Below are 13,665 nucleotides of genomic sequence, written 5' to 3' on the forward strand. Positions count from 1 at the left end.
AAGGAACCCAAAGCCCTATGGAAAACTGTGATTGATAATAAATATGGTGGTGTAAGGGAGGGTTGGTGTACTAGAGAAGTTAGAGGGGCCCATGGAAGGGGGCTATGGAAGCATATTAGACAAGGGTGGGAGGTCTTTCAGCGGTACACTAGGTTTCAATTGGGTACAGGTGCCAAGATCAGATTTTGGAAGGATGCTTGGTGCGGCGACAGTGCTCTCCAAGATTTGTTTCCTCTGCTTTTCCTGATAGCAAGTGCCAAAGATGCTACAGTGGTGGAGGTTATGGGAATCGCTGGAGGGGGTATTCACTGGAATATTAATTTCAATAGGGCGGCACAGGATTGGGAGATGGAGATTTTAGCAGATTTTTACAGTCTCCTATACTCTTGTTGTCCAAATATCCAGCATGAAGATGATTTGTGGTGGATTCCTGCAGGGAGAGGGGTTTTCACTATTCGTTCCTTTTATAAGGTCCTTACACAAGGGCCGGAGATACAGTTTCCATGGAAAAGGCTCTGGCGAAACAAGGCTCCTCCCAAAGCTTCTTTCTTCGTGTGGACAGCGTCATTAGGCAAGATCCTTACTACAGATAATCTAAGAAAGAGGAGGATAATCATTGCAGATTGGTGTTGTACGTGTAAAGGAGGGGGTGAGTCGGTGAACCATTTGCTTTTGCATTGTGAGGTAGCCAGGACTCTCTAGAATGAGGTGTTTAAAAGGACGGATTTAGCATGGGTTATGCCGGAATCCGTGGTGGATATATTGGCGTGTTGGACCTCTATCCAAGGTGTACATCAGATCAAAATGATTTGGAAGATGATTCCTACTTGCATTATGTGATGCTTGTGGCAGGAGCGAAATTAGAGGACGTTTGAAGATAAGGAGAGATCTATGGCGGAGCTAAAAGTTTTTTTTTTTAGGACTCTATGTACTTGGGCCATTGCTGTGGACTTTAACGGCATGGATCTTCATGTTTTCTTAGATGCTAATGTGCCTTTGTAGATAGAGCATAATACTTTGTAATTGGCAGTGTTGCCCATTCTTGTTAATAATACTTATTTTACTTATAAAAAAAAAATGATAAGGCATAAATTCCATATTCCAAAGAGGCCAAATTCCATATTCCACAGAAGGCTGGTAGTTGATTTTTACAAAGCACTTAATGAATTGTTGGGGAAGGGGGCCGGGTAAAATTAAGCTTGCATTTTTTTTATGCCGTATGGTAATGGAGGGGCCATGAATCTTTGTAACATGGGGGAGATTTGAGTAGAAATAATGTGATTTTTTACTTCCCATAATCAACTTTGACCAACATTGTTTTGTTTTTTGTCCCGTCTCAATATCTTTTTTTGTTGGAATTATTTTGAAATTTTATTCTTTAATTATTTTTGTCTCTATGGTAAACTATGATAAATTGATTTTCTTGATTTTGGCGATGACAATTAATTCTTTTCTCTTGGCACATGTTGACGTAGGTTAGTGCCTCTTATGAGCAGGCTCTGGTGGATGCTCGTAAACTTATTGAGCGTGAAATGGAAAGATTTAAGATCTGTGAAAAGGAGACTAAGACAAAAGCATTCTCTAAAGAAGGACTTGGCCAGCAACCAAAAACTGTAAGCATTATGTTTCTTGATGCTTGCTTCATGACCGAATATTGTATTAAATGGGAGAAGTGCTGATTGTAAAACATTAGGCGGCCATATAGCTTGAAAACGTTTTTGTGGTTGGTGTGATGCCAGATATGTCTCTTTGATGAATAAAAAAAAACATATCCACATCTTGTGGTTAGTTAGTGTGATGTCAGATATGTATGCTGCAATTACCTGTATCTTGTGGCATGACAAAAACATTCACCTTTGACTGCTATCATTGCTTACATTTTATAAAATATATGACAGTTACCCTCGTTTCCTAGAGGATGACACCCCACATGTGCATCTTTTCCCACGTCCTCCTTTCCTCTCTTTGATAGTTGACCCATTACTTGCTTTCCACTGAAATAATCTTGGTTAGTTTAATGGTTGATGAGGCGGCACTGTTCAAACTAGTTAATGATGCTTTTCCTGAAGCTGTTTTGCTTTTAGTGCTGTGTTGATCATTCCAACTATTGGCAGCATGCCCTATCTGATAATTTAGAATTTTCTCATGTATGTGCCAATGTTGGTGAAAGTGCTGGGCGCACTTAAGCACGTTGTGTAGAGCCTAGGCGCGAAGTGCAAGTATGTGTTTGATTGAAGTATAGTGCACGTATTTAAAATTGTTGTATAATAACAAAAAATCCATAAAAGAAAATAAAAAGGTTTAAAAAGCAAAGATGGTTATATGTCTAGCCTATTAACTCAATTTATTAGTGTTATGCAACATGAAAGTCAAGTAATCAGTTTTTACATAACATTTACTCATTAAATACTATATAAGTCTCTTGTACTTTACTAAATATACAATCTGTAATATTTGATAGCCACAATCAAATTAATGTATGTGGTTCAATCAAGATATACCAAAAAAAGCTCTAAAATTGTAGGTATTGACTTCTACATAAACGAGCCAATATTAATCCATCTGGAATCTTGTATATGTCCTGTATACTGGCTCTTGCCTATTCTTATGATCAATAAAATTTTGTTTGCCGATAAAAAAAAAAAAAAAAAAAAAACTATCAATCCTTCTGGAAAATCAAGTTGGATTTTTTTTAAGGTAAACAAAAATTTTATTGATGAACAATAAGTTGGCCTAGCCCAAGTACACATGACGTATACAAAAAACCAAATTCGACTATTATATTGGGTTCTGAGCATACACATCACATATGACAACATGTGGCCTTAGTGCCTTACATTTGCGCTTAAGCGCACTTTAACTAACACTGGTATGTGGGGGTTAGTTTTGCTCCTCATTAAGCATCTTTTTAGATTTTTTGGAAGAAAAGTAGAAGTGGTTGCATGCATGGATTTTCTTTGGGATATGGGTTTGGTACATAGCATATTCCTTAAGGCCCGTTTTGGTAAACTAGTAGTTTTATTGTTTCTTCCCCATCTGGTGATGATACTTCCATAGAATTCCAAAGAGTCTTTGGATGTCAAAGTGAAGTAGCTTGATGTATCTGACCCATGTCATCTCTGCTTGGGGTTATTATATCATGCCATATTCAATTAATGCAATTATTGGTGCCTATGGAAAAAAAAAAAATCCGAAGATTCTCTATGTTTTCTTGTTTGTTTCTTTCCCTTTCAGCAATTACTTAATGGTTTCCTGCATGAAAAGCATCTTGTACTTTACTTGAAGTGAATGAATAGATAGAAACCATTAAAGGCAAATTTATGTATCTTTATAATGTATGAGAAAATTAATTGCAGAACACTTTAATTATCATTCTTCTTTTTTCTTTGGTGAAAGGACCCAAAGGAGAAGGCTAAATCAGAGACAAGGGATTGGTTGAACAACGTGGTATGAATAAGCTTTTTACCTTATTTCCCATTTTTTTTTCCTTTCTTAACGGGCTTCAACTTGGTACAATTGTATGATTTGAGATTCATCTTCTTTGGTTTGTCTCATCACACATTTAAATGAGTTGTCTATTCGCTATCTTGCATATGTGTATGAATACCGTGTGCGTATCAGTGTCTTGTTTTTTTTTTTTAATCGGTAAACAAAATTTTATTAATCATAAAAATATGCATAAGCCCAAGTATACGGGACATATACAAGAGCATCGCCCGAGTGTGCTAGTTCAGTGATACAAGAAATTCATGAAAACTCGTTCCAAACTGACCAATGACATAAAGTATTGAAAAACAAGTTCCGAAGCTCTTCCATTGATTGCACTCAATCTTCGAAGCTTCTGTCGTTCCTTTCCCTCCAAATGCACCACCATAGACATATTGGAACCATTTTCCATATTGCTTCAATATGAGAAATGCGCTGAAGGTCTCTCCAAGAAGCTAGGAAATCGATTACGCTTCTCGACATCACCCAAGTTAGTGCTACCCGAGTGAAGAAATCATTGATCATTCCATATGGCCGTGGCAATCTCACAATGAAGTAATAAATGATCAATAGGCTCCCCACTCTTTTTGCACATCCAACACCACTCTATGACAATAAATCGACGTTTCCTTAAATTATCAAGTGTGAGTATCTTTCCCAAAGAAGCTGTCCATACAAAAAAGAGTGCCTTTAAGGGTGGCTTTTGTCTTCCAAATACTTTACTCTTCCAGGGGAATGGGTTTGTTGTATGTATATTCATGACTTTATAGAAGGAGCGGACGGTGAACTTCCCTTTCTTGGAGTGACGCCAAAAAATCTTGTCATCAACTTCCCCTCATGCGAGTCGAGTATATGAGATTATAACTCAGATGTTGTCGACTTCCCAATCATGTGCATTTATAATGAAAGTTACTTTACATTGAGGAGCACCATTTGATGTAATCAAAAGGTCCGCAATCGAGGCTTCTTTCATTCTTACTATGCCATAGATTTATGGATAAGCTTCCTTGAGTGCCCCTTCACCACACTATGGTACTGTTTGGATAGTGAGTTGAGATGAGATAAGAGTTGAAAGTTGAATAAAATATTGTTAGAATATTATTTTTTAATATTATTATTGTTTTGAAATTTGAAAAAGTTGAATTATTTACTATATTTTGTGTGAGAATTTGAAAAAGTTGTAATGATGAGATGAGATGAAACACTTTCACTATTCAAACGGGGCCTATATGTTGTGCCAAAATTTGATTTTGAATCTGTCACCCAACTCAAAGGTGGTTTTTCTAAAGTATATATCTCATCCTCTTCTTATGTGCTTTCACAGCCCCACCCCATATGACCCACTTACCTCATTTGAACACCAACCTCCCCATACTTCACTGTACTTTGATTCTATGACATTTTTCCACAAGGTCCCCGTAATGTCTTGGTTTATTACTAGCTTTTAGTCATTTTGTTCCCTTTTCTGGTCCTCAGTAAGTCAATCCTTTCAAGGGAACAGAGCATGAACGCATTTCATGCTGGATGAAGTTCAGATTTTCCCAATTTAGTTTTGTATTTTTTTATAGGTAAAAGTAAAGTTTTATTGATATAAGAGGGATTGCCCAAGTACACCGGTAGTATACAACGAACATGCCCGAGTACATCTAAGCACTAGTGAGAGATATAAGCAAATCATGAAGATTGTCCGTATTACAAATAATGGCCGAAGCCCAAGAGAGTAAAGTAGTGTAAAAAAAGCACTTCAGCTCATCTAAAGAATGCTTCATGTCTTCAAAGCACCTCTTGTTTCTCTCCAGCCACAAGCACCACATAATGTAATGAGGGATCATTCTTCACACAGCGGCAATGTGGGCATTCCCCCTAATTTTTGTCCAACAGCTTAGAATATCCCTAAGGCCCTGTTTGAATACAAGAAATGTTTAATCTCATCTCATTATTATAACTTTTCTAAATTTTCACAAAAAATATAATAAATAATTTTATATTAAATAATTCAACTTTTTTTATGAGTAAAAATATTATATATATCAATAGGAGTAACCAAATACATTGGACATATACAAGAAAACACCTAGCCCATACTAGCTAGCCCCAAATGACCCAAAAAGTCCATGAAAATAGAAATCTATCCAAAATACAACAAGCCTGAATTGGAATAGAATGCACCTCCCCAACCCCCAACCCCCAACCCCCCCCCTCGTAAGACTAATACTCCACCCGAAACTCTCTCTACAAGGACGTCTTCATAATGCCCTCCTTTTCGTTTTCCCTCAACTTGAGCTACCTCCCTTAGCGTCGTAGTTGATTGCCCAAGAAAGACACTTTAACTCCCTGCTTTTCTTAAAACTTGATTTGGTTTCAAACGAGTGGCCCGTCTCTATCGCAGTGAGTAGTGCTTTAAATTGGTCTTCACATCCTTTGTAAGAAAGTCTCGCAATGTGTTGAATCTCGTTAACCTTATGAAGAACCCAAACTAATGGTGAACCCGCTATGTTGTTTGTCGGAGGAAAAGAAACCAGAGGAACAACATTATCCCCATACATAGTTCCCAACTGCTCTCCCGACCCTAGACGTTCCTCCTCAACAGCTATATTATTATTGTCCATTGTTGCTATCACCATTAGAGGTTCCTTCACCTCTGGCATAGGTGTTGTCGTTCCATCGACGAGAACATTGCTTGTAGGTGCTCCACCCCCTGATGACCCTTTTTGTGCCACTTTGTCAGACCCTACTACTCCCTCAGGAGGCATAAAATAGGTAGGGGGAGCACTACCTTCTGTTACCCCATTTTCATATTCTGAAAGAAACTCGTCTGCTTCTTCCAAAGTATTCAAAACCCTGGAAGGACCCCCATCTTCAACTGAAAGTGAACCCTGGAAAAAGGTACCAACCCCAATTGCAACTAGTGACTAAGGGTAGTCAGACGGCAAACCGGCGAGAATAGTGATGCTGGCATTTGACGACCCTATCTGTGACGACATCGAAGTGCCCTTTGCCAGCGCACTTGAGGCCTTCAAACCCGTAGGATCTACCCACCACCCCTCTCGTCTGTTTTCAACCCACCACCCAAACCCATGACCAGGTCCAACCCCTTATCCACATTAATCATAAGATCTCTCACGTACTCCATAACTCCCGTCAATTGAGCTTTAACAGTCCACGAGACCCCCTCCACTTCTCCCACACTCAAACACTTGACCGAGGCAGCCATTCCACTTTGCACCACATGGTGCTTACCCTCCACTTCTCCCAATTTCACTCAACAGCCTTTGTCCCCTACAAGTGTCTTAACCTTTCATTTTGTTGCGAAGCTATTCTCGATCGGACTACTCGCTTGTGACCTTAACATCGAGGCATACGAGGCACCTTTGACCAAGGAAGGCCTTTCCACTGTCTTTCCATCAACGAACTCCCCTCTGTTTGCATGCTTCAGAACAACGGCTTTGGACCCAGTGACGCTTTGAATGGAATTCAGAAAACCTTTCCATTCGATGCCATTTGCGCCTTCAGAGATCACCAACAAACATTTCCTCCTCCCATTCCGGAATTCTGAAAGTTGCAGGAAACTTCCCCTTGTGTTAATATGATATTGAATGATGAGAACTCCATTACCCATCCTCATCTCCCGGAAGAATCTATCATGACAGATGAGTTCTAAACAATCCTCTATCCCTTTACCAACCCATGAAGCTGTCGTCCCACATAGGCACAAGAACTTAACTATCCTTTTACTACGTTCAGAGATGCGAAAACTATTTCCTCCCTCTTTCGTAAAAACGAAAGTTTTTTATCCCACCTTCAACCACCTCTCACCTTCCATCTGAAATGAATCCGTGTCGCACGTCATCATCCTCTTGTCCCAAATCACAACATCATCTCCCAAAACATCAAGCTTCCTCTCACTTCGTCATCTCAGGCATCATCTCCCAAAACATGCAGATTTGATGTAGGTTTGTGTCGGTGAAATCAAAGGAGTGGTTTCCTGAGAAAATCCGATTGCGGACCGATGCCGAAGTGCCCTTAGAGTAGTCGCCTGAGTCGACGGTATTGTCTGTGGTGGTGGAGGCATAGATCTGACTGACGACTGTCCGAGAAATCTCCTTGGCGATTTTGAATCTCGTCGCAGGAGGGAGGACCGACGTCGGAGTGCTCTTAGAGGAGTCGCAGAAGCCTGTCGGTCTTGTCTGTATTGGGGAGGCTCAGGTACGATGGTCTACGATGCCTCCAAGAAATCTCCTCAACGTCTCCGAGAAATGCAGTGACGCCAGAGTCTGTCAGCCTTGTCTGTGGCGGTGGTGGGGTGTCTTAGGTGAAGGGTGACGTCAACCAGTGCCTTAGGTGAAGGGTGACGACGGGGTTAGCCTTGCATTTCATTTTCTTTTAAAGTATAAATGATTAATATATAATAATTCAACTTTTTCAAATCTCAAAATAATAATAATATTAAAAAATAATATTCTTACAATATTTTATTTAACTTTTAACTTTCATCTCAATTCACTATCCAAACCACACGTAACTCTTCCAGGCATAATCCATGCCACCTCGGTCCGATTAAAGATCTCGTTCCATAAACACCGGGCCACCTCACAATGTAACAAAAGATGTTTTACTGATTCCCCATCACTCTTGCACATAAAACACCAATCTAAAATGATGAGATCACGTTTTCTCAGATTACCTGGGGTGATAATCCACCCAAGAGATGGAATCCATACAAAGAAAGCAATCTTGCGAGGTGCCTTGCACTTCCAGATAGCCTTCCAAGGAAAGCTATGATCGTTAGAAAATCTCAAGAGAGCCTTATAAAAGGAGCACACCGAGAATTTTTTATTTCCATTTGGATTCCACATCATCCTATCCTCCATCTTATTTCCAATTGACATTGCATATAATGAGTCAAAAAAATCAGCAAACATATCCAACTCCCAATCTTGAGCCGCTCTCGAAAAACTCACATTCCAATGTTCAACACCATTAGAAAGTACCAATAAATCAGCCAAAGCAGCCTGCTTGTCACAAGAAATTTGGTAGAGCATAGGAAACACCTGCTTTAGAGCCCTTTCACCGCACCAAATATCATGCAAAAAATAAACGCCAATACCTCTTCTAAAAATGCAAATCTGAAAATCTGGAAGAATCTTCCCCATCCAGTTCTTATGTTTTTCCACAATCCCACACCATGTGTCTCCCTAACTTCATTAGAGCACCAATCCCCCCCCCCCCCCCCCCCCCCCCCTCCAAAAAAAAAAAAAAAAAAAAAAAACAGACTTCTCTCCATAAGCCCTCTCCTTCCCTATGATATCTCTACAACCATTTCCCCAAAAGTGCTTTGTTGAAAACTCTTACATTACGCACCCCCAACCCACCACATGGTATTGGTGAGCAAACTTTATCCCAACCCGCAAGATGAAACTTAGTTTCCTCCCCAATGCCTCCCCTAACAAAGTTATGAAAAGTTTTCTCAATATGAGAGGCCACACTTGCAGGTAACGGAAATAAAGATAGAAAATAAGTCGGCAGGTTAGATAAAGTGCAGTTATCTGCCACCCGTGGACAAATATATCTGTTTCTACCCAGCCAATCTTCCTTCGATTTTTTCTAACACACCATCCCAATAGATTTTGCCTTAAAGCAGCCCCCAATGGAAGGCCGAGGTATTTCAGGGGCAGTGAAGCAGCCTTACAACCCAAGATATTTGCCAAGCCCTGAATATTGGTCACACCACCCATAGGAACCGTCTTAGACTTCGAGAGATTTACCTTCAGGCCTGAAACCGCTTCAAAGCAAAGTAATACAACCCTCAAGTACTGCATATGATCACTGTCCGACTCACAAAAAAGTAGTGTGTCATCAACAAATAGAAGGTGAGATATAGTAACACCTCCCACATAAAATCCAGCAATAAAGCCTCATTAATAACCGCTCTCAACATATGACTCAATGCTTCCATAATAATGACAAACAACAAAGGGGAGAGGGGATCCCCTTGTCTTAATGCCCTAGAGCTGTTAAAGAATCCTTCTAGTGCTCCATTCACCAAAACCGAATAATGAACCGTAGTGATGCAATGCCTAATCCATGAAATCCATTCCCAAAGCCACACCTCCCAAGTAAATAACAGAAAATCCCAATTAACGTGGTCATTGGCCTTTTCCATGTCTAGCTTGCACAAGAGCCTAGGTGTACGCTCCTTGATTCTACAATCTAGGCATTCATTGGCAATCAACACTGAATCCAAGATATGTCTCCCCTTCACAAACGTGTTTTGAGATTTTAATATACTACTCATAACCTTACTTATGTGATTGGCAAGCACTTTTGAGATAATCTTATACACCCCATTAATGGGACTAACGGGCCGAAAATCTTTCACCTCCATTGCCCCAACTTTCTTAGGGATAAGAGCAATAAAAGGCGCATGAATGCTTTTTCGAATTTACCAAAGGTGTATAACTCCTGAAAAACCTGCATAATATCCTCCCCCACCACATCCCAACAATCATGATAAAAAGCCATTGAGAACCCATCCGGACCCGGGGCTTTATCCTTCGCCATCCCATGAATCACCCAAAGAACCTCCTCTGCTTCAAAAGGTCTCTCCAACTAAGTGGTTTCCTTATGGAACTTGATTGTCTTCTATGTTAGAAAGTAAGGGTAAAACAGAAGCCATAGAATATTGCACACTATTTTAAGTTTGTAGACATGCATTTTGGGACATTGCAAAAAGGAATCCAGAGGTATGCTAAATTGGAAAAAGGTAATTTAAACTTGGGCATACTGCAAGTGGTATGCAACTGAATGGTTTCCTCCATGTCTTGTAGTGTTCGCAAAGCCAAAGAAGTCATTAAATAAGTTGGTGGCTGAAACCTGCACCTGGTGGAATCTATTGACTTTTTAATAACTTTACACATTTGTGCTTCTCTCTCTTTATCCATGTTGCTTGTATATATTCGTCTTTGGACATGCTTAAAAATTTCTGAATGTCATCATCTGGAAAATATATTTTTGATGTGTTCTTTTCTTATGTAGGTTGGGGAGTTGGAGTCTCAGATCGATAACTTTGAAGCTGAGATTGAGGGGCTATCTGTTAAGAAGGGCAAGACTAGACCACCAAGACTGGTAGGACAATCACAGCTATAAATTATTTCATTTGATTGGCACCGGGTGTCTGAGAACAATCACGTCTATAAATGTCTTTTCGTTTTTTGTTTTGAGCCTCAGCAGTCATTAAATCTTTTTATTTTGTTTGGAAGACACACTTAGAGACCTCTATTGCCCGGCACAAGGCTCATATTATGAAGTTGGAACTGATCTTGAGGCTGCTGGATAATGATGAACTGAGTCCCGAGCAGGTTAATGACGTTAGAGACTTTTTGGAAGACTATGTGGACCGCAATCAGGTCTGTGTGCTTATTCTTCAATTTTGTTCCTTTCTTATTGTTCTTGTAAGCTTTGCTATTTTATGAAAGATACATTGTTAACAGTATCTACCTCTAGTGTCTTTTACATTTTATTTCTTTCTTCTCGATTCCATTCCATCAGAAACTACCATTGATCCATCTGTTGAGATCACCTCTATCAGATTTATGAACTTTTCAATATATTTTTCTTTTTTTGGTAGGAGGATTTTGATGAATTTAGTGATGTTGATGACCTTTACAACACACTACCATTAGACAAGGTGGAGTCTCTTGAAGATTTGGTTACGATTGGTCCTCCCAGTCTTGTGAAGGTAATTCTTTCTGCAATGCGGTGTGTATTTTCTGATATCCATATTTGTTGAAGTTTGAAAGATGATTGGGGATTTTACAAACAATTTAGGTGAGATTTCTTTCCAACTGTGGCGGGTTTATATGTTGAATTGGAGAAGCAGACATCTTTTAGAGTCAGCATCTTGACTGAGCCAATGAGTACTAGTTCAAATGGCTCTCTAGGAACAGGTGGAGAGTTAGTTCGTTGATTCAAAACTCACTCGATGTGTCAATAACTTTTCAAAAGAAAATTTTATTGTCTATACAGTAGAGCTGTCCTGCGTCATATGTTCATAGGCTTTAGTAGATGCCAAGTAGAGTAGATTTTTCTTGATTGCCAAAACTGTGAAGTGCAAGATTAGATTAAGTATTTGGGTGATTTGTGGGCAAATTGATTTGAAAGTGGTTGATTCTATTAAGCTTTTTCTGTCAAGGACTTTTTTTAGTAACTAAAAAAAGAATTCTTTGCATGCTCTATTGTTAGTATTTTGTTGAAGCTCTTGCTGAGTATCCAACCGTTTTTTCTTTTCTTTTTTCCTTTTACAAAATATCTTAAAATTTGGTAGTGTTGCTACCTTTAGGACATGAGATGATGCATTTGGGATATCAAGACTTTGAAGGCATATGGTTGAGGCTTTCATCCATACTGATGTGCTATTAGGTTTGTCTGACCCCTGTAAAACTAATTTTATTATGTTCCAGCAGGGGGCACCTGTTCTTAGCTTGAAGACGTCTTTGGTGGCATCAGCATCTCAAATTCCTGTAAGTGATTTTAAGGTTTTGGACAAAGATATACTTATAAAAAACCAGTTCTGGGCAAAGATATCAATCTTGAACCATATAACTGAATGTGTGAAGCACTTAAGCTCTGAAACTGTGAAAGCTATTAATAAAGATGTTGAAGGACTGGCTTTGGACTATCATTTAATTTTATTTTAATTGCATTCTGATGTGGAAGGTCTTTTTTCATTTTATATATTTTTCTGTTATATATGTGGTGCTTTATCACCATGTTGTATATTAGTCTGCACAGGCTGGATCAGTAACTGGTAGCAAATGGTCAAATGGTATTAAAATTAATTAGATGATATGCATATATGTAATTTAGCATTCCTGCAGGCAGCCTTGATGATGGGTCTTTTGGCATCTCAAGAATAGCAGTCTCTGGGGTAAAACCTGCTTTCTTCTCTTCTTGTATAAGACTTTAGCTTACAGGGTTTGGTCAAAAGCAAGACGTGAGGCACTTTTTGCTGTAGGTTGCTTTAATTTCTACTTGGACCACTACACTTGAGCTTCTAGTTTCTCATGTGTGGCACATTAAAGTCGTTTTTTTTTTTTTTTTTTTGTGAGCAATTTATAAATTTTATATCATGCAGAGAGCTTTTCTTTCTGTTCCTTTCCTTTGGATGTATGACAAAATGTGGGTTAAATGGTTGTAGGGTTAAGCGCATTTAGTAGATAAATCCTCACTCCCTTTCCACTGCAATGTTAGGAAGTTTTTTGATTGGATATATAACTACCTTTTTGTTGTCGTGTATAGTTCTCTCTACTTCATCCATTTAGTTCTATTTTCAGGAGGAGATTTGTTTTGTTTTATTTTATGGCTTTTGATGTCCCCCTTCTTCCCTTGTGCGAGATTCTTTTTGTCCTGAAATAAGGGTGATGTGTTGCTTTCCAGGCCACTGTTGCTTCTAATCAACAGCAGAGCACTGTTCAGGAACAAGTTGAAGATACAGTTTCCCAGGATAGTAATTCCGATACTGTTCCCAGAACTCCACCTCCCAAAAATAGTGTAATTGGTTTGTCTGCTGCCACACCAGTCGGGAGTCTTGCAACCTCGAATGTTTCTGCTCACAATTTGTCTGGGGTCTCCGGTTCTTCAACTAGCCTTCCAGGTTCAGGTTCTGTGCGAGCTGTCCCGGAGAACATCGTTCCTGTTCATTTTTCCTCTCCTTTGAGTCTGTCTAGTTCTGCAAAGGAAGAAGATAGTGTGCCTGGCCGTAGATCGTCTCCATCACTTTCTGATACTGGACTCGTAAGGGGAATTGGTAGAGGTGGCCTCTCCAGCCAACCATCAGCTAGCATCTCTCTTAGTTCTAGCAATGTAGTTCCTAGCAATGGAACTATTGGTGCAGTCCCTTCAACCTCTGAAATGGCAAAGAGAAATGTTTTAGGAGCTGATGATAGACTTGGTAGTGGTATGGTCCAGCCTCTGGTTTCCCCTCTAAGTAACAGAATGATTTTACCTCAGGTTGCCAAAGCAAATGATGGAACTGCTGCAGTAGATTCTAGTAATGTTGTTGAGCCTACAACTTTGGCTGGCAGAGTTTTTTCCCCTCCTATTGTCCCCAGTATGCAGTGGAGGCCTGGAAGTGGCTTTCAGAATCAGAACGAAGCGGTATGTCACACTGCACTGTACCTT

At 39.5% G+C, this 13,665-nt stretch overlaps 1 protein-coding gene across 5 annotated transcripts in view; it reads left to right on the forward strand.

Moving 5' to 3' along the window:
• The window catches only part of LOC121264530 (general negative regulator of transcription subunit 3), a 34,425-nt gene that overhangs the window by 6,051 nt on the left and 14,709 nt on the right, over positions 1 to 13,665 (forward strand). For 2 of the 5 annotated variants that reach the window (XM_041167757.1, XM_041167753.1), the window contains exons 3-9: positions 1,476 to 1,613; positions 3,397 to 3,447; positions 10,522 to 10,611; positions 10,746 to 10,892; positions 11,114 to 11,224; positions 11,946 to 12,005; positions 12,922 to 13,641. In XM_041167757.1, coding sequence (XP_041023691.1) covers positions 1,476 to 1,613; positions 3,397 to 3,447; positions 10,522 to 10,611; positions 10,746 to 10,892; positions 11,114 to 11,224; positions 11,946 to 12,005; positions 12,922 to 13,641 — 1,317 coding nt within the window. The remainder of the gene's footprint in view (positions 1 to 1,475; positions 1,614 to 3,396; positions 3,448 to 10,521; positions 10,612 to 10,745; positions 10,893 to 11,113; positions 11,225 to 11,945; positions 12,006 to 12,921; positions 13,642 to 13,665) is intronic. The other 3 variants (XM_041167755.1, XM_041167754.1, XM_041167756.1) reach the window with 3 other exon arrangements.

The sequence above is a fragment of the Juglans microcarpa x Juglans regia genome, chromosome 5D, assembly GCF_004785595.1.
Source record: "Juglans microcarpa x Juglans regia isolate MS1-56 chromosome 5D, Jm3101_v1.0, whole genome shotgun sequence".
Taxonomy (NCBI): Eukaryota; Viridiplantae; Streptophyta; class Magnoliopsida; order Fagales; family Juglandaceae; genus Juglans; species Juglans microcarpa x Juglans regia.